This window comes from Chionomys nivalis, chromosome 3 (assembly GCF_950005125.1).
Source record: "Chionomys nivalis chromosome 3, mChiNiv1.1, whole genome shotgun sequence".
NCBI lineage: Eukaryota > Metazoa > Chordata > Mammalia > Rodentia > Cricetidae > Chionomys > Chionomys nivalis.
In genome coordinates this window covers 96,853,862-96,873,410 of record NC_080088.1, presented here as the reverse complement: position 1 = coordinate 96,873,410, position 19,549 = coordinate 96,853,862, and the positions used below count along the sequence as shown (strand labels likewise).

The window sequence follows — 19,549 nt, the reverse complement described above, 5'->3', positions numbered from 1 at the left end:
TCATTTTCCACAGCAATGTTCTTTTTCCTCTGCCTGTTCACCTGATATTTTGTGGCAATGTTGTTTTATATGCCTGACCTTTTTCTTGAAATTTGAGGACCCCTTGGCAGAGGTTGCCCTGTCTTTTTCTCTTGGGTCCCACCAATTAATCTTTGGTTGTTTTCCTGGCTGCAAACCTCCATAGTCTCCCCTCTCACCCTGTCCCTTCCTCCCTCCATGGCTGTTTCTCTTTCCATTGCCTCCTCTGTCCTTTCTGCTCTCATGGGCCCAGCATTTATAGTCCATAAGCTGAGATCTCTTTTGATCCTGTCTCGGTTATTCCCTGTTTTGCAGCATGGGACTCCTTCCCCATGTCTATGCATTGGCCTTGCCACTTCTGTGTTCCTGGTTCATTTTTTGTCAAGTTGTTACGTTAGAATTGTTTGGGAGAAGAAACTTTGATAGGGAAAATGCCTCTATCAGATTGTATGTGGTAGGCAAGTGTGTGGCCCTTTCTTCCCTCTTTACCCTTTTTCCTTTTTTTCCTTTTTTTTTTTTTTAAATTGAGACAGGGTCTTACTAAGTAACTCTGGTTGGACTGGAACTCACAGAAATCCACCTGCTTTGGTCTTCCAAGTGTTGTGATTAAAGAAAATGTTCCTTAGGAGTGTGATCCTGGGTAGCATCAGGAATCTGATGGAGCCGCTCTCCTCCAGACCCCCTGCTTCCTTATTGCTGCTTCAGCTTCCCCAGGTGACTATGTTTGAATGCAGGGCCCCATCTCCATGTTTGAAGACTTGTTCTCAGTGGTGGTCACAGTCAGTGGAACTGTTTGGGAAGGATCCAGAGGTGTGGCCTTGTTGGCAGAGGTGTGTCACTGGGGGTGGGCTTTGAGGTTTCCAAAGACACACACCCATCCCAGAGACTGTCCCTCTGCCGTGTGGCTATGTCTCAAGATGTGACCTCTCAGCTACTGCTCCAGTGCCATGTCTGCCTGCCTCTGCCATGCTCCCTGCGATGACAGGCATGGATTCTAACCATCTGGATCCAAGAGCTACATATTAAATTCTTTCTTTATAAGTAACTCAGACAGATGACTGGAAGTGTAAGCCTAATAAATCATTTCCTCCCCAAGTTGCTGTTGGCTGTGGTGTTTATCACAGCAACAGAAAGGAAACTAAGATACCTGCGCGGTCGGCCATCATTGTCTGGCACCGAGTTGTCTGGCTGTCTTCTTGGGGGCTGCATCCTCCTCCGTCCCACACACCTCTGGTTCCGGCAATCTCTGAAAGAGAGACAGGGCTGTTGGTCTCCCTGAATCACCAACCTCCTTTCTTTTCTGAGTCCTCCCTGCTTCACTACCTCTGAGCTCTTACTTCCTGCTCCATAAAATGTTAACCCCTGGGACCAGTGAGTCAGGAATTAACCACGGAGCTTGTTCACCACCGAAGTCCACCTAGAACAAAGTCTTAATTTATGGGTCATCCAAAATTGACTGCGTGGTTCTAAATAAGCAACGACTAAATCTCTACTCAAAACCCAAACTGTAAGAACCCTGAAATATTTGTGGCGACTCACTCCTGTGCTGCATCTCGTGACTGCACTGAAGCCTTGGATGTGAACGCAGACCTTCCTGTGCTGGACGCGCTGTCGTCTATGTACCAGGGAAAAACCTGGCCGCAACCCCTCAGCCCCGATTCACCGCTGGTCTATCTTATACATTGTAGCATTTTTACTCTATGTTTGGAGTTTTATGTTCTTGGAACTTGGAGAGCTGTCTTGGGTGGTAAAAGTGTCTCGGGTGATAAAAGTGACACCACACAAGCATGAGGACCTGAGTTCAATCTCCAGTACCAACAGGAAAAGCTGAGCACAGCGGGGTGTGCCTGTCATCACAGTCCAGATCCCTGGGGCTTGCTTGCCAGCCAATCCAACCAAATTGGCGAGTTCCAGGTTCAACAAGAGACTGTCTCAAAACTAAGGTGGAAGTGGAAGCCAGGCGTAGTGGTTTATACCTTTAATTGCAGCAGAGGCAGGGGATTAAACAGGGGTGGATCTGAGTTCAAAGCCCAGTAAAAAGCAGAGAGAGAGAGGGGAGAGAGAGAGAGAGAGGGAAAGAGAGAGAGAGAGAGAGAGAGAGAGAGAGAGAGAGAGAGAGGACAGAGATGGAGAGCAACCAAGAAAAAAACCCAGCACCTTTTCACCTACATGTACGCATACATGGGTACACATAGTCATACCCACAAACGCACACAGAAAAAATGCTTTGCATTCTTGGGGAAAATAGTGGCTCTTATTTATGGAATGAAAAGATTTAATATTTCTCCACTAAACTAGTATCAAGTTAGCATATTTTTAAATTGTATCAAACAAACAAGCACACCCATCCCATTGGTATATAAATTTGCTTTCACTTTCAGTAAACTGTAAAGCTATCTATCCATACAGATAATTGTTTTAGAGTAAATTTCTTTATGATTTGCTATGAGTTAATGTTTGATCTGTAGATCTATTTTATATGCCTGTGTATCCTGGGCTCTCTAAATAAATTAAAGAGCAACAACAAAATAAAGCTTATGCAAATATAATTCAAGGAGACGGGCCAGGTTACACCCCAAGCAGGCAGCGGAACTTGACAGCTTTAGCCATGATGTTTCGAGTCGTGAAGGATGCCAGAGTAAAGGGGATGGGACTCTTCCTCTGAAGTTAAGGGAAGCTGCTGAGATCTGGTGTGTGGAGAGGCCAGTGTGTGAAGCTGGGAGGACAAAGCTTGCACGGAGTTGGAGACCCCATGATGTTGGAGGTGTCAGAGCTGTGGGAAGTTCACCAAGGAGAGCTGCAGACAGGGCTTGGAACTAGCCAAAGAGCGCGGTAATAGAAAAAGTACTGAGACACCCCCAGACATGCAGAGCAACGCAAAAGATAGGAAAATAATTTTTCTTGTGTGTGCATGTGTGTGTGTGTGTGTGTAAGCGCACATATGTGTGCAGTGCACATGCACATGGAGGCTGAGTTTACAGTGTCATCTCGGGGGAGCCATTCACTTTATTTGTTGAGACAGGGTCTCCTGAACCTCGCTGTTTGGCTAGGCTGATTGACCAGGAAGTCCTGGGACCCTGCCTGTCTCTGCATCCTTGGGCGGGGGTTACAGAGGCTCACAGCCACACAGCTTTTCCATGGGTGCTGGCATTGAACTCAGCTTCTCATGTTTATGTCACAAGCACTTTATACGGCTCTGCTCACTTCCCCTTCCCTGAAAGTGAGGTTTCAGTATACTGGGTACCAGATGGAAAAGGACAACGGTTCCTGGGAGATGTGGAGAGAACCTACGGTCACCTCAGCTTATTGGCCTGACAGGATTTTCTGGAAGCAATGAGGAGAGGTGAATACAGGTGGAGGCATGGAGTCTCCCTGAGTTGGGGAGATGCTGTGCTGTAGCCCCGGGCGACGGTGGCCCCTAGAGTTTGTGATGCAGAGTTTCATGAGCAGAGAGTGCGCGCTGGTTAGTTTTATGTGAGCTTGACACAAGCTAAAGTCACTGCAAAATAGGAAGCCTCAGTCGGGAAAACGGCTCTATAACAGTGGTTCTCAATCTTCAGAATGCTGTGACCCTTTAATACAGTTCCTCAGGTTGTGGTGACCCCAACTACAAAATTGTCATTGCTACTTCATAACTGTAATATTACTACTGTTTTGAATCTTGATGCAAATATCTGTGTTTCCTGGTGGTCTTAGGTGACCCTGTGAAAGGGCCTTTTGACCCCCTAAGGGGTCATGGCTCACAGATTGAGAACTGCTGTCTACAAGATCAGGATGAAGGCAAGCCTGTAGGGCATCTTCTTAATTTGTGATTCTTGGGGGAGGGCCTGACCCATTGCGGGTGGTGCCATCCCTGGGCTAGTGGTCCTGAGCTCCATAAGAAATGAGTCTGAGTAAGCCATGGGGTGCAAGCCAGTAAGCAGAATCCTCCCTGGCCTCTGCATCAGCTCTTGTCTCCAGGTTCCTGCCCTGCTTCAGTTCCTGTCCTGACTTCCTTCCTCAAGGGACAGCGATCTGGAAGTGTAAGCCAAATAAACCCTTTCCTCCTCAAGTTGCTTTGGTTATGGGGCTTTATCACAGCAAGAGAAATCATGACTAGGACAGACAGATACATAGTAACCCCGGCTAGGACAGACAGATACATAGTAACCCCGACCAGGACAGACAGATACATGGTAACCCCAACTAGGATAGACAGATACATAGTAACCCCGGCTAGGACAGACAGATATATAGTAACCCTGACTAGGACAGAGCGATGCATAGAGACTGCAGAAGTGAGCACTGGCTTCTGTGGTCAGTGCTAGTTAGTGCGCAACCTTGAAAAAAGTCCTTGAGGGCAGAGGACGGTGTAGGAAAAGATGAGGAGCAGGAGCTAATGCTCATTGTCACACAGGGAACAGGGCTGCTCCCATGGGCCAGGCTGGAGAAGCCTGCAGCCCACAGGGCACTGAAGGAAGGACACGTGAGGACTTTGCTTCACTAATAGGAAATGGCAGCAGGGCCTGGTGACTCGGAACTCCAACCCTCAATAAACAAGAGGCTGAGGCAGGAGGATCATAAGTTTGAGGCTAGCCTGGGCAACTTAATGAGAATCTGTCAGAAAATAAAGGTTAGAAGGGTTTGGGGAAGCAGAATGGGGGTGAGGGAGCATGGTTCTCAGCACCTGCTTAGAACTCCCAGTGAGGGGCTGCGGTGTGCCTCAGGGAAAGAGTGTGCTAAGGCCCCCAGGGTTCAATCTCCTGCACTGCAAGAAGTTATCCGTTATGATAATTCTTATGGGCAGCTTTAAACAACATAATACACAAGTAATTTGAATTCAAGACAAGTAAGGGAACAAAATATACATAAAAATAATGTCCCCCAAATAACAAATACAAAATAATTCTAAACTCACTCACTAAAGAAGTTCAACCCCCCAACACAAAACACACAAAGAAAGCATCTACAATGTTCCTATTCCATCCACAATGTTGTATAACTATTAAAGGGGATTTCATCAGCAACTGTCTTCAGTACATTTCACAGCTTAGGCAAAATGAACAGATTCCCCGAAAGACATACTCACTCAAACAGATTAGGGGCCAGCAAGATGGCTCATCACATAAAAGTGATTGCCTCCAAACCTTACGATCTGAGTTCAGTTCCCTGCATCCCAGCCCTTGGGAGGTGGAGATAAGGGGATATTAAGTTCAAGGTGAACCTTGAGTATGTGGCGAGTTTGAGGGCAGGTGAGAGTCCCCAGACCCATCAGCTCAGGACTGTGAACTTACTGAGGGCTCTCAGTTCAGAGGATGCTGCTGGACAGGTCAAGGGTAATGGAAAAAGCACCACGAAGAAGGACAAGGTGGCTCCCAGAACTAATTGTTTTTATTTTATAGCAGAGATGGACCAAAGGTTCAGGCTCACACCAGATTTTTCTAGAACCACCCAGTGTGTCCCTGCCTGACACCTACAGGGAAGCTGTGTCAGATACAGGAGTCCAAGGGTTCACATCCAGTCATCCCTGAACCATCCTCAGTAGCCTTGACACTGCTGACTCCTAAGTAGCGGGAAATGCACAAGGAAGTGCCAACTGGTGGGGCAAAGGGGACAGGGATGATGGAGGAAGGAGAGTGGGCCAGGCCATGGACAGGCTCGGGAGGAGGGGGTGCAGGAGGACCAACCACGATGCACACCACGCTGTCAGTCTCTACAGGTGGCTTCTCTAGAGACTTCCACATTGATTCTCTCTCTCTCTCTCTCTCTCTCTCTCTCTCTCTCTCTCTCTCTCTCTCTGTTGTGGAGGCCAGAGGACAAACTTGACTGTCATTTCTCAGGTGCCATGCCCCCCTTTTTATTTTTGAGACAGGGACCCCCACTGGTCTGACATGCCAAGTAGGCTAGACTGTCTAGTCAGCGAACTCTTTTAAAAATGCATGTACTCTTCTAAGTTATCTTTCTGTGTATGTAGCCATGACCCTGTGAGTCCAAGGGTGTCCAGGTACCTGGGGAGGCCAGAAGAGGGCAGTGTAACCCCTCGCACCCCGAGTTACAGATGGTTGTGAGCCTCCCAATGTGGGTGCTCCTGTTCACTGAGCTCTCTCCAGCCCCCTCCCTGACTTTTCCCTGTGGGTCCCTGGAAGCTGACTTTGGTCTCTGTGCTTGCCTTCCCTGACTCAGCTATCTCCCTAGCCTGGTTTTGCTTTGTTTCTTTGTTATGTTTTGGGTTTTTTTTCTAATGAAGTCACCTTATTATAATAGACTCACAAATAAAAACATCACAGAGCCAGTTTAAGGAAGTTACTCAAACATCTGCCAGGTCCAAGGGCTATGAATCTCAGTGAACATCTGTACTTGTCCAAGTGGCCATTCTGAAGCCTTGGAGCTTTATGCTTTCATGGTCAATGACATTTTTCTGCACCTGTCCAGCATACACACACACACACACACACACACACACACACACACACTATAACAGAGTTGGAACTTGTAAAAACAAACTTTGTAATGCCCACACTTACAGCTGTTGACATATATGCATATGCCCAGCATGCAATATTACTCAGCTGTAAAGAACAAGAGATTCATGGGATTTCAGGAAACTGGGTAGACTTGGATGGTATAATAATAAGCAAAGTGGTCCAAGCTCAGAAACACACACACACATGCACACACACATGCATACACATACACATGCATGCGCACAAGTGCACACAAGCACACATACGCACACTCATGTATACTCTTCCTCATCTACAGGTCCTCACCCTTAAGGCACAGAGGTAACCATGTAGGTAGGCACAAGCCCTGCCTTTATTCTCCTTTGGTTGGACTGTCTATTTTTGTTTGTTGAGAGTGTCTTACTAGGTAGCCCAGGCTGGCCTCCAATTTGCTGTCCTCCTGCCTCAGACTTCCCAATGGTTACAAACCAGCTAGTTCTGCTTTTAGGGTTGTTATCTTGGTTTGGTTTTCACTTTTAATTTTGACCAACTGTTGAGAAATAGATTGCTCAGGCTGAGGCTAAAAGAGAATTTTTAGAAGGTAAGAGCTGTAGGAGAGAACCAAGCAGACAAAGTATATGGCTGGGACAAGACATGGACATGAATGACAAGAACGACTGGGGTCCCTTCTGCCTCTCTCCACCACCAGCTCCCCTCCCCTATGTCCTTCCTTCCTTCCTTCCTTCCTTCCTTCCTTCCTTCCTTCCTTCCTTCCTTCCTTCCTTCCTTCCTTCCTCTCTTTTTCTTTTTTCTTTTTCTTTTTTCTTGTCCTTTCTTTATTATTATTATTTTTTGAGACTGGGTTTCTTTGTGTAGTCCTGGCTGTCCTGGAACCCACTAGCTACACGAGGCTGACCACGAAAAGAGATCCACCTGCCTCTGCCTCCTGAGTGCTGAGGTTGAAGGCGTGTGCCTGACTCCTCAATGTTATTGCTGGCTAACCACAATTAATTTAATCTTTATTGATCTATTTATGACTTATTTGTTTATTTGGGGGTAGTCTCCTGTGCTGCCGCATGGGTGAAAGTCAAAGGGCAACTTTCAGGAGTTGGTTCCCTCTTCCCACCTTGTGGGACCCAGGGACCGAAGCCAGGTCATCAGGCTTGAGCAAGCGTCTCTTCTTGTTGAGCCATCTCACTGGCCCAGCAATTGCTATTGTAAAGAAAGCCCTTGAGCTGGGGCTACAGCTCAACGGAAGAATACTTGCCCAAGTAGCAGGAGGCCCTGAGTTGGGACCCCAGCACCACAGGAGAAAGAAAAGGAAAAAAGGGAGGGAGCAAGGGAGGAAAGAAAGAAGGAAGAGGGAGGAGGAGACAGGGGAAGAAGAATCAAGCCCACTTCCTCTTCTGCCCAAATCCCCTCATTCTTTTTCTGTTATTTGAAGTGAAGCCCTGGCCCCCAGCACCCCAGGAGACCCCTGTTGCTTTGTTTTGTTTTTCTGTGGCAACCTTATTTGACAGTAGTCTTTGCAAAGTATTGTGTCAAACTGAGGTCATTCACACGATCCCCAATCCAGCACCACCGGTGTCCGTATATATGGGAAGATCTGGACCCAACACAGGTGTGTACTTGCGGAGAATATCATGGGGACTAAGAAAGCAGAGGCAGATGAGGGCCCCAAAACACCAGAGATTCGTCAGTAGCCACCAGGGTCTTGGGGACAGACCCTGCAGAGGGCCTTCTAAATGTGTGAGGCGGGCTGGTGAGGTGGCTCAGAGGAGAAAGACATTGGTGCCTAACATGACGGCCTACGTTGTATCCCTGGATCCCACATGGTGGAAGGCCAGAGCTGATTTCTCCAAGCTGTCTTCCTCCCACCCCTTCAACACACACAAAGTCGATTAAAACAACAGCAACAACGAAGATGGACACCCTGCTTGACCCCCCAGCCAGAAATGCGAGATGAGAACTCTGCCATGCTAAGCTACCCAGGTGGTGGGTTGTTGCTATGACAACCAGGGAATGGGAGAGTGATGGAAATAAAGGATGGATCATGTACCTGGGACCCGTGAAAGGTGGTGGGTGAGAAGGCTCATGTGGACAGGAGTCATCATGGGGGTGACTAAGAGGGTAACAGTTAAGGCTAAACAGTTGTGGGCAAGCCCAGAAGACACCATGTCTCATTAGTATGTCACGTACACAGCTATAGAAGGAAGATAAGAGGGCATCTTCCAGGTAGGGCTTATCTGAGATCATGGAATTATTTCTGTAGCTACACCCTATCCTGTCATAGCCAAGTCCAGTGGTCTTGAAGAGGTGTAGTGCCCTGGGTCCCTGGGTAAAGAACACAGAAGAACCCAAACACTAATGGACTTTGATTAGGATCCTGGAGATCAAGCCCCAAGGTGGAGGGGGTGTATAGAATTCAGCAGAGCAGAGAGAATCTGGAAGCTCTGGAAGCTCCATTCTACAGAGGGGGAAGTCGAGGCTAGAGATGGATGGGTCATAGCATAGTGGGTAGACCAAGGTGGGGTGAGAAGGAAGTGGAGAAAGGGAAAAGAGAGGGAGAGAGAGAGAGACAGAGAGAGAGAGACAGAGAGACAGAGAGAGAGAGATGGGGCGGAGAGATGGCAGGGAGCTGGGAAACTCCTACCCTACTGGGACCCGACAGGAGCTTAAATGCTACCCCCGTAAGATCAGCCCTCACCTGTATTGCCCTCTGTCCTCCATGCCTCGTTCTCACTAGAGAAGACGTGGTAGGGGCCATGGCCTAGGGGGCAGTGAGTTCCAAGGCAAGACAAAGTCTGAAGCAGGCCTTTACGATGAAAGCATCTTGTCCCTCTTGACTGAAAGACCCTTTCTGTCCCCCTAATCCTCCCAAGGAACCATCAAGTTGGGAGAGAAAGGAAAGAAGTTGGGATCTGTGTGGTTTGTTTCTGCCTCAGTTTCCCTTCCTTCTCTGGGACCAGACAAAGGGGCAGACTGGCAGATCCACTCTCATTTCTCGCTCCCCTGAGCCTGGTTCCCAGGGCCAAAGAGTCCTAAACAACTAAATTAAATGGATCCTTAGAAATCCCAACACCCCCCACCCAGGGGACTGGAAAGGTGGCTCTGGGGTGTTCTGTCAGGAATGAGTTCAGATTCCAGCATCACACATTTGGGCACTTCACAAACACCTGTAACTCTAGCTCAAGGAATCCAACATTCCCTGTGGTCTCTTGGGGCACCCACATACAGACACACATACACATACATGAAATGAGTTTAAAAATAAGAAATCCAAGCCCAGGACTTCACACATGCTAAACAGATGCTCTACCATAGCAGCCTGGCCCCCGGCTGGGCCTTCTGTGCGGGCACTCTACTGTTGAGTCACCTAGTCCCTTGCTAGAGAATTCTAGGCAAGTGCAGTTCCCCCTTTTTCATCTTATTTTATTTTATTTATGCTTTTTTCCCCCTGAGATAGTAGCCCTGGCTGGCCTCAAACTCACAGAGATCTGCCTGTGTCTGCCTCCTGAGTGCTGGGAATTAAAGGTGTTTGCTACCATAATGTCCGGTTTCCCAGTACTTTTTATTTATTTGATTGATTGATTTATTTTAGGCAGGGTCTTTCTAAGTAACCTTGGCTGGCCTGGAACTCACTATTGTAGACCAGGATGGCCTTAAACTCATAGAGAATCATCTGTCTCTGCCTCCCAAGTCCTAATGCCTCATGCCACCCTATGGGGCTCCCCGTCCCATTTTTAATTCTTGTTCTGAGATAGGCTCTCACTAAGTTGCTGAGGTTAGCCTTGAACTCACTCTGCGGCAGATCTTAAACTTTCAGTCTTTCCCAGGTGATGGGATGGCAGGCTTTCCCCACCCGAATGAACCAACCCTTGTCTTTCCAGAGGAGCAAACAGACCAGAGAGGAGTTGAACAGATGCCCAACACCATTAGTACATGAGAACGTTAGACTCTGTGGTTTCTGACGTCCCATCTTGCTGTGGTCCTGTAGCTTCCTTGGTTAGTAAGGCAGGAGAGGAAGGGACACACACACACACACACACACGTGCACACGCACACACATGTGCGCGCATGCCAGGACAGAGATTAGAGAAGGCAGAACAAGACAGCAGTTATTGTATGTTATGTGAAGGTGACCCTGCCAAGCCTGCCATCCCAGCCTTGGGAGGCTGAGGCAGGAGGATCTGAATGATTACATGGTTAAGTTTTAGGTCAGCCTGGCCTATAGCATGGCAAGACTGTCTTTCCACCCTCTCCTCACACACAAAGATGGGAGATAAGAGCACCCGGATAGGCACACTGAGATAAACGCAGGCTCTATTTAACATGGCTGGGTGTCTACCCGCAGGGAAGGGAGGATTCTGCTAATCCCAGCGGCCACTCAACTGACACCTGTTACTGTCGCTCCCTGGAGTGGTGGCCGCCCAGAGAGGCAAACTGGTCTTTCCCCAAAGCTCTTTAGGGGACAGGAAAGAAGCTTCAAGCCGAGCATCAAGTAGATGTCTCGGTTGCTTTTGATGGAGGAGTTAGCTCTGCCCTGGAGCCTGGCAGCTCAGGGATGTGGGCTTGTGGGAAAGGGGCCCAGGACAGTGGGGCTGGGGAGCTACTCACCCTCTGCGGAAGCAGTGAACTGAGGCAGAAACTGGAGGATGAGCGCCAGCAGGCAGAGCGCCGCAGTCTGCCTTGTCTTCAGCGACATCGTTGGAGGTTAGGGTAGCGTATGGTGAAATGAACGCGAGCCAGGGAACCCCAGAAATAAAAACAGCCAAGAGACCTTTGACCTCTGAGATACTGAGGGTGGGGGGGGTCAGTGTGAATAGGAGTCAACCTGACAGCTTCCCGTATGACGAGGGGGTGGCGGCTGGCTATTCTGGCTGGGCCAAAGAGCAAAGGGAGCGGTTCCCTTTCTTGGCCAGACAAGCACATAGGTGTTCGGGTAGGTAATGAGATTCATCACCCCAGTGAGGGGTGGTGTGGGGAGTAGTGCTCCTGGCCTCCCCACAGAGACGCACAATAGAGCCCAGATCTGAGCAAGAAAGGGGAATATCCTGGATTTGTCCACCATCCCTCAAGCCGTCCCTCTTTCTGTTCTATAGGTACCCCAGCAGGACATGGGGTTCAAGTTATGACACCCTGAGATGATTAGAAGTTCATGTGTGTGTGTATGTGTGTGTGCATAAATACACACACACACACACACACATATATATATAGTATATTATATATGTAACATCTTGGCTGCAATTCCCCCCCCTCCTAGTTCCTCCCCCTATGCCTCCTCTGTTCCCACCCCCCTAATCCATTTCCTCTCCATTTCTGTTTAGGAAGAGACAGGTCTCATGAGTAGCAACACAACATGGCATATAAAGTCGCGGCGAGACTAAGCACCTCCCCATGTATTTAGGCTAGACAAGGTGATCCAGTATGAGGGGTAGGGTCCCAGAAGCCTGTAAAAGAGTCAAGACAGGCCCTGTTCTCACTGTTAGGAGTCCCACAAGAGGACCAAGCTACACAGCTGTCACATGTATGCAGAGGGCCTAGGTCAGTCCCATGCAGGCTCCCTGGTTGTCGGTTCAGTCTCTGTGTTCCCCTAGGAACCCAGGTTAGTTGATTCTGTGGGTTTTCTTGTGGTGTCCTTGACCCCTCTGGCTCCTACAATCCTTTCTCCCCTTCTTCTGTAGGATCCCCAAACTCCGCCTAATGTTTGGCTGTGGGTCTGCTTCTGTTTCCATCGGCTAGTGGACAGTTGGGTTAGGTATCAATCTGGTCAGATGATGGCCAGTTCAGGCTACCTATCTACCATCGCTAGGAGTCTTAACTGGGGCCACCCTTGTAGATTCCTGGGAGTTTAGATTCCTTGTGCCAGGTTTTTAGCTGATCCTGAAAAGCCCCCACTTCCAGTAGTCTCCCCGCTCTGTCCATCAGGAATTCTTAAGCTTGTGAATTAAGAGGTAAGCAAGGCCCCCTCGCCAGCCTCATGGCCACCTGGAGTGACCTTGTCCACCCTCAGGGTTATGGAACCAAACACTCAGTCCTCAGCCTTCTGGAGGTTCCCACCGCTTTGCTCTGGGACCCGAGGCATTCTGTGCCCAAGGCCTGACCCTGGGTTTGTCCGTCCTCAGTGACCTCTGGCAGAGATGGGCCTAGCCCTGCCCCAGTTGGAAGAGGCAAGTGGTTCAGACACTGGGAATATTTAATCCTGGGAAGATTGTTCCACCCAGAGAGGGGCACAAGATATGTCCCTCCATTACTTCCAGATGCAATCCACTACCCTAGGCTGCCCCCCAACACACACATCAGGAAGAGAAAACCTAAGACTCTGCATTGGAGAAATGCTTTATTGATGGGGGAATTCCAGAGCGGGGCGGAACCCACACACAGACAAAGATGCCAAAGTGTTTAGAAGCCTTGGGTTCCTCAAACGTGGAGGTGAGGAGGAGGAGGTGGTACCTGGCTCCCGGGCCTCGACTCTTTGCTCCTTTGGTTAGTCTTCTTGCAGTGACCCACGGACGAACTCCGGCCACCTCAGATCAGACACGCAGAGCTTTGGGATCCTGTGTCAGTTTCGTCTTAGCCAACCAGGAAAACCTGTGGTGGGGACTCCGGCTCTCTCTTGTCTGAATCTGGATGGGGCAGGATGGGGTACCCTAGATGATTCTGTTCTCACGGGGCTGCTGATTTCACCACCTCGGGCCTCTGAAAGTTGAGCTGGGGAAGAGAGAGACAGGTGAAGTGGAGCAGAGGTTGGGAGGAACCACAGGCGGAGGGGGGGGGCAGGGAAAACCCAGGAGTAAGAGAGTGAGAAGCCCCAAAGAGGGGAAGCTCTTAGCTGTGTCACCTCAGTGTTGGGGTCCACATACTGCAGGTTTGGCTGGAAGTGGTTGCGCCCTTGCTCCAGGCCTAGTTGATCCTCTTTCAGATTCTGGCCTGTAGGGAAAGGTGTGGTGTAAGACAGGGGCCCCTCAGAGGAAGCGGGAGCAGCCATGGGCAGGTGGGATGAGTGTGGGTGGGGGGCAGGGGTTCAAAAAAAATGAAGATAACTACTTCGACTTTTCCAATCCTCGTTGGAGTCTTAGTGAACTTGGCTTGAGCCTGGAAGCTGGTCTGGAGCCATACAGGGAGGCCAGGCAGAGAGAACGGCCTCCCTACTCACCTAGTACTGTGTACCATGGGTCACAAGTCATACCCATAGAAGTCACTGTCATCGGTGCGAGGTTGGGAGTGGAGCTGGTAGCACCCTCTTGAGTCACATACTACACCCCTCACCTGCCTGGTCCTTAGCAACTATGTAAACACAGCAGACAACCCAGGCTTTTAGGAAATCATCCCCGTGGCTGTTGTACACCAGCAACCTCCACTTCTTCTTCCTGACTTTCTGGAGTCCAGCCCAGGGCCTGGTTCTTCTCCTTGGCATCTTACCCATTCCTCAGCGGGCATCTTAGACTGCCTCCTGTAACGGCTACATGTCAGGATGATCCTAGGAGCCCCGTCCCCTCTCCCTCTTTAATCGCCAGCCCTCCCTTTGCCCACTGAGACTCCCGGTGCTGTCTTCAGGTCGGAGAGTCCTCCCCTTCGGCACTCCACCGGGTCCAGGGAGTCAGTGTGTCCCACGGGCTTCTCTTGTGGATGCCCGACTCAGCGGCCACCATATTCCCTTTGCCAGCCTGCCAGCAAGCCCAGCCCTACTCCAAACTGCCTCATCTGGTTCCCCTCTTCTCATCCTGCCACCTTGTCCCCATCTCCCGTGCTGTCCCCCTCAGACCCACTTGAGTGACCCACTTAAAACTCATCTGTGGATTGGTGATATATATACCTGTCCACTCAGCGGCTTGGGAGGCTTGGCTAGAAGGCTGGTGGGTTCAAAGCTAGCCTGGGCTACAGAGCGAGACCCTGTTCTACATAAACAAACACACAACATCATATACCCGCTCTTTTATCAACACCTTCCGAAGCCCTCTTTTCTTTCTTTTCTTTCCTTTCCTTTCTTTCTTTCTTTTCTTCCTATTTTTTTTTTGGGCGGGGGAGGAGAAGACACGTAAACCACCTAGCCTCAAACTTGTTATGGAACAGAAGATGACCCTGAACTTGACTCTCCTATGTCCATCTCCTGAATGCTGGGATTACAGGAGTGTGGCCCCCTGAGATTTTCTTTTTAAAGATTTATTTATTTAATATACATTGGGGTTTTGCCTGCATACCTGTCTATGTGAGGGTGTCACATCTCCTAGAACTGGAGTTACAGACAGTTGTGACCAGCCATGTGGGTGCTGGGAATCAAACCCGGGTCCTTTGGAAGAGCAGCCCGTGCTCTTCACCTCTGAGCCATCTCTCCCATGCATTTTCATAAGTAGTGCTTCTAACCTAAGAAGGGTCTGACTGTCGACTCTGGGATTGTTTGTAGGACCAGGAAGACAGTCTCTGAGTCACTTGTTTGAAGATTCAGGCTTACGTTAGAAGCCTTCGATGGACCCGAAGTCCAGGCTGGGCCATACCTGGCCCGGTGCTCTGGTCATAGTCTGTGCACTGCCATGTCCTGGCGCTCTGGAGAGTGGCTGCGTGTCTGACATCCTTGTCTTGTGAGGTGGGAGATGACTCTGAGCCTAACCTGAATCACTGGGAAAAAGGTAGCATACAAGGGGTCATAAAACCCCTAGGAAGTGGACACCGTGGGTGTGGAGGTGCACATCTGTAATCCCAGCACCTGGGAGGCTAAATTAGGAGGATCCTTAGGTTCAAGGCCAACCTGTACTACACTGCAGTTTGTTTGAGATCACCCTGGGCTACACAGGCACAGCAAAGAGCTATGTAGGAAAGATGACTCAGCTGGTAAAATGTTCGCCTCATAAATACTTAAGGCCTGAGTTGGGTCCTCGGGATCCATATGAAAGGTTCACCGCAGTAATACGCACTTATGACCCCAGCACTGCGGAAACACACTGGCGGATCCCTGTGACTCTCCGGTCAGCCTGACCCAATCCATGGACCCCAGGGTTCTGAAAAAGACCTTGTCGTCCAAAACTGCTTGTGCAGCTTCTGAGGATCGACACCTGAGACTGACCTCGGCACGCATGTGTGTAGGAGTGTGTGTATGTGCCTGTATGTGCATGCACGCACACACACAAACGGAAAGGTGGGAAGTCTAAGCCTGCTTAGAGGAACTGGGCAGAGGCAGCCGTGCTGATAGGAGAAGTTACCTGGCAAGGCATGGACAGAGACTCGGGCAGACACAGCACCAGGGAGAGGAGATTAGGACAAAGTGGGGTGGAGGGGGGTCCCTGGAGAGGGAAGGGGTCGTAAATAGGTTATGGAAACAGTAGGTTTGAGGCTGGTATAGGTGGTGGGGAATGGAGCCTTTCAGATAGTGGTGTGACGTGTACAGAAACACAGAGAGGAGAGGATGCTCAGTGGAGGCCCTGGGAATTTGATGCGGGGAGCGGGGGAGAAGCGGGAAAAGGTCCAGAGGTGTGTAAGGTGACCAGAGTCCCATCGAGAGACCCACATGATGGAAGGAAAGAACCAACTCCTGAAAATTGTCCCCTGACCTCTGCCCACATACCGTAGCACGCAATGTGCCCACTCAACAGATGTGGTTAAAACAAACCAGGAGGTCAGTGAGAGGCCTGGATGCTAGGGAAGGACAAGGGGACAAGGGACCACAAAAGAGCAAGGGGTGGGTGCGCTGATGCAGGGGCAGATGTGACGTGAGCTGTCATCAGGGCACAGCAAGGCAGGACTTGTGTCGCCCCCTCCCCTCCCCCCTCCCCACAGAACCATTACCTTCCCAGATGCCAGAACTCCGGAAGATTCCAGGGAAAGCTTCTCTCTGCCATGCCTGAGACAGGTCGTATTTTGGCCTGCAAACAGTCATGTCACAAGTGAGCCGGCCGCGTGTAACAGGAGTAGGAGGGGACTCGGCAGACCCTGACCCTGAGGGTGGGCAGTCACATCTCTACCTTTCAAAGTAGCGGCCATGAGGAGGGACAACTGGCTCACTCTGGTTTCGCCAGCTCCACAGGCAGTAGCCAGGCTCCCTAAACATCCTGCAGTTCCCTGATGGGCCCCAGTCTCCGGGTATGAAATGGCAGGGGTGGGGAAGGTTGCAGAGTCCCTTTTGCCCATTTCTAGCCCAGATGTCCTAGTGACTATTTCTTGGTAATTCTTAGAATGTGCATCTTGCCCTATCTGGCTCAGACCCAGCTTCCTTGATACTCTCTAAGGAAGTCTAGATAATAAAACATAATTTTATTGTGTAAACTATTTTCAGTGCTTAAGTTTCTATTTCCACTTCTCACTCAAAGAGACGATCAGATAGAAAAGCCACCCTTGGTGATGCCAGCGATGGGTGGGGCTAGACGCCCTGCTTGGCCTCATGCTTATGTCTTCACAGCCAGAACTGTAGAACAGTAAGACAGTGACTTCTGGGTGGAGTGTCCTCACTCCCCGATTGGTGCCTTCTCTCTGGATGCGTGTGAGCTCACCTGTGCAGCTTTTTCTGGGACCGGCCAAGGAACACAGCCAAGATGACCACAAGGACCAGCAGCACTGACAGCACGGTGCCCACAAGTCCGTACACGAGTCTCTTGCTGGTTCTAGACTCGCAAGTCTCTCCCCAGTACCAGTGGGTGTCTGTGTTCGGGCACCTGCAGATACACACACAGGCTCAGGCGAGGTTCCTTAAATCAGGTCTCCTGAAGGGAAATTATTCAAAGCCCAGGAAACTTCCCTAAAGGAAAGTGGTGGTTGGGGAGCCAGGGTACTGACTCTAAAGTGTGGGAGAGAGGAAACTCAGGATGACCTCAGAGGGACCTCGGGGTACTGAATGTCTTGTCCTAGCGAGACACTTGCTTGCACATCTAATCTCAAAGCAGTTGGCATCTGAATGGGGCTCTTATCGTGTTTATCACTCTGTACTTTCATTTTTGATCTGGAAACTAGCATGTCCAGGTCTCAGTTAGACGTGTTTATGGCTAAAATGTCGTAAGAGAAATTAATGATGAAGCTAGGCACGACAGGTCAGGTCTGGAATCCCAGTACTCAGGGAGGTTGTAGAAGAAAGATTGGTTCAAGATGGAGGCTGGCCTGGGCTACACAGTGAATTCCAGTCCAACCTGGGCTACAGAGACCCAATCTGAAAAAAAAATGAAGAAAAGGGACAGGCGAGGGAAGAAAGAAGGAAGGAAATAAAGAAGGGAAGGGGAGGAAAGGGAGGAAGAAGGAAGGAGTGAGAAGATGGGAATAGAGGAAGTGACTGGTGACAGGGCCAATAGCTTGAACCTTCTCAGAAAAACCCTGGCTGGACTGGAGAATACCCGAATCTAGAACATGTGGCCACCCATCACTCTCATGGTGGCAGAGGGTAGAGGGAGATCCCCACAGAGTTAAGAGAAACGTAGAAGACCGCGGGGGTGCCTTCCAAGCATCCCCATTGCTAGATACAGTTGCCTTGTTATTTGCCCATGTCACTTGCCCACCTAGCTACTCAGGCACAAGAGAAACTGGGGGTGGGTGAGGCGCAGGGCATGGTGCAGCAAGTTGGTGATTCCAACCCTCTGGGGACACCCTCCCGTCAGGAGAAGGAGGGAGTGATGGACGGAAGGAGGTAGGCACTCACACACAGCGGGGCCCTGAGCGGAGCAGCTGGCACTGGCCCAGGTTGCAGTTGAGTTGTGACTTTGTCCCCTGAGTGCACTTATTCACGCAGGTCAGTCTTCCCTCGAGAACCTCTGGGTAGAAGTACTGGCCAAAGTCCTTGGCAGCCTCCCGCATGCAACGCTCTATAGGACGAGGAATGGCAGCTCCAGTCGGCAACGCTAGGACTCTCCCTGGACCCATTTACCATCCACACTCCATAGGCTCCTGCCCACAGCTCCAAGGGGCTTATAGTTTCAGGCTCCACACTCACCCACGGGGTTGAAGCTGAACTTTAGAGTCTCCGTGTGCACAGTGGTGAAGTTAGAATTGTAGCACAGTTTGGCATCTGTCCACGATAAAGGGGAGAGAAAAACAAAATGAAAACCATAAGGGCTTCCTTCGGTCTCCCCTTCTCCCACCCAGGCTCCTCCCCTTTCTCCTACTCAGGATCCTCCCCCCTCCCCCCAAGACTCCTCCTCTTCTGCCACTAGGCTCCTCCCCTTTCTCCCACCCAGGTTCCTGCTCTTCTCCCACCCAGGCTCCTCCCCTTTCTCCTTCCTCTTCTTCCCCTCTTCCTCCTCTCCCTCCTCCACTTGACTCTCGCTTTCCATCCCTGCTCTTTCCCCCTCTTCTCCCTCCTCCTCGTCCTTATTTTTGTTCTCTCTCCCCCAACTGCTCTCCTCTGCTTCCTCCCCATCTTCTTTTCCGCCTCCTGCTTCCTTCATCTGCTTCCTCCTCTTCCCTCCTCCCCACCTCCCTCCTCCCCTTTCCCTTCTGTTTTCTTCTGTATCAACCGTCCACACTGAACCAATATTGGAGCTCCAGGTACACAGTCAAACCTGTGAGCAGACTCCCAGGGGACATGGGGGTGACAACTTCAGTCTGGGACTGAACAGAGTGGCAGGGAGCAGGATGGAGTCAAGTTTGTTGCTTTCTGAGACAGGGTTTCTCTGTGTAACAGTCTTTGCGGTCGTCCTGGAACTCAGCTTGTAGACCAGGCTGACCTTGAACTCAGAGATCCACCTGCCTTTGTCTTCTGAGTGTTGGGATTAAAGGTGTGCGCCACCACTGCCTGGCAAAAGGTTGTATTGCCAATTATCTTGGTTTTTGTTTTGTTTTGTTGGGGGTTCTGTTTGTTTTGTTTCTAGAGCCAAGGACTGAACCCAGGGCCTTGCACTTGATAGGCAAGCACTCTTAATTTCCAACCCCTTAAGATTTATTTTATTTTTATTTAACCCTCCGTGTACGCACGTGTGTGCATGTGTGTGTGTGCACGTGCGTATGTGCACATGCGTGTGTTCACATGTGTGTGGAGATGGCTGTGGAGACCAGAAGAGGGCACTGGATCTTTTGGACTGGAATTGGAGGCAGCTGTGAACTGTGAGTGCTGGGAACTGAACTCAGGTCCTCTGTAAGAGCAGCAAGTGCTCTCAGCTGCTAAGCCATCTCTCCAGAACCCCTGCCTTTTGTTG

The 19,549-nt window shown here is 50.1% G+C and overlaps 2 protein-coding genes across 2 annotated transcripts in view; both read right to left on the bottom strand.

Annotated features, from left to right (window-relative positions):
• LOC130871395 (mucin-2-like) overlaps nucleotides 1-11,145 on the bottom strand; it is a 45,776-nt gene extending 34,631 nt beyond the window's left edge. The window contains exon 1 of the mRNA XM_057764733.1: nucleotides 11,058-11,145. Within this exon, the coding sequence (XP_057620716.1) occupies nucleotides 11,058-11,145 (88 nt within the window). The remainder of the gene's footprint in view (nucleotides 1-11,057) is intronic.
• A 1,964-nt stretch (nucleotides 11,146-13,109) lies between these two features.
• Nucleotides 13,110-19,549, bottom strand: part of LOC130871394 (mucin-12-like) — a 41,067-nt gene continuing 34,627 nt past the window's right edge. Inside the window, exons 21-26 of the mRNA XM_057764732.1 lie at nucleotides 18,349-18,423; nucleotides 18,058-18,220; nucleotides 16,925-17,086; nucleotides 16,224-16,300; nucleotides 13,285-13,373; nucleotides 13,110-13,154 (exon numbers count right to left, since the gene is read on the bottom strand). Of these exons, the coding sequence (XP_057620715.1) occupies nucleotides 13,110-13,154; nucleotides 13,285-13,373; nucleotides 16,224-16,300; nucleotides 16,925-17,086; nucleotides 18,058-18,220; nucleotides 18,349-18,423 (611 nt within the window). The remainder of the gene's footprint in view (nucleotides 13,155-13,284; nucleotides 13,374-16,223; nucleotides 16,301-16,924; nucleotides 17,087-18,057; nucleotides 18,221-18,348; nucleotides 18,424-19,549) is intronic.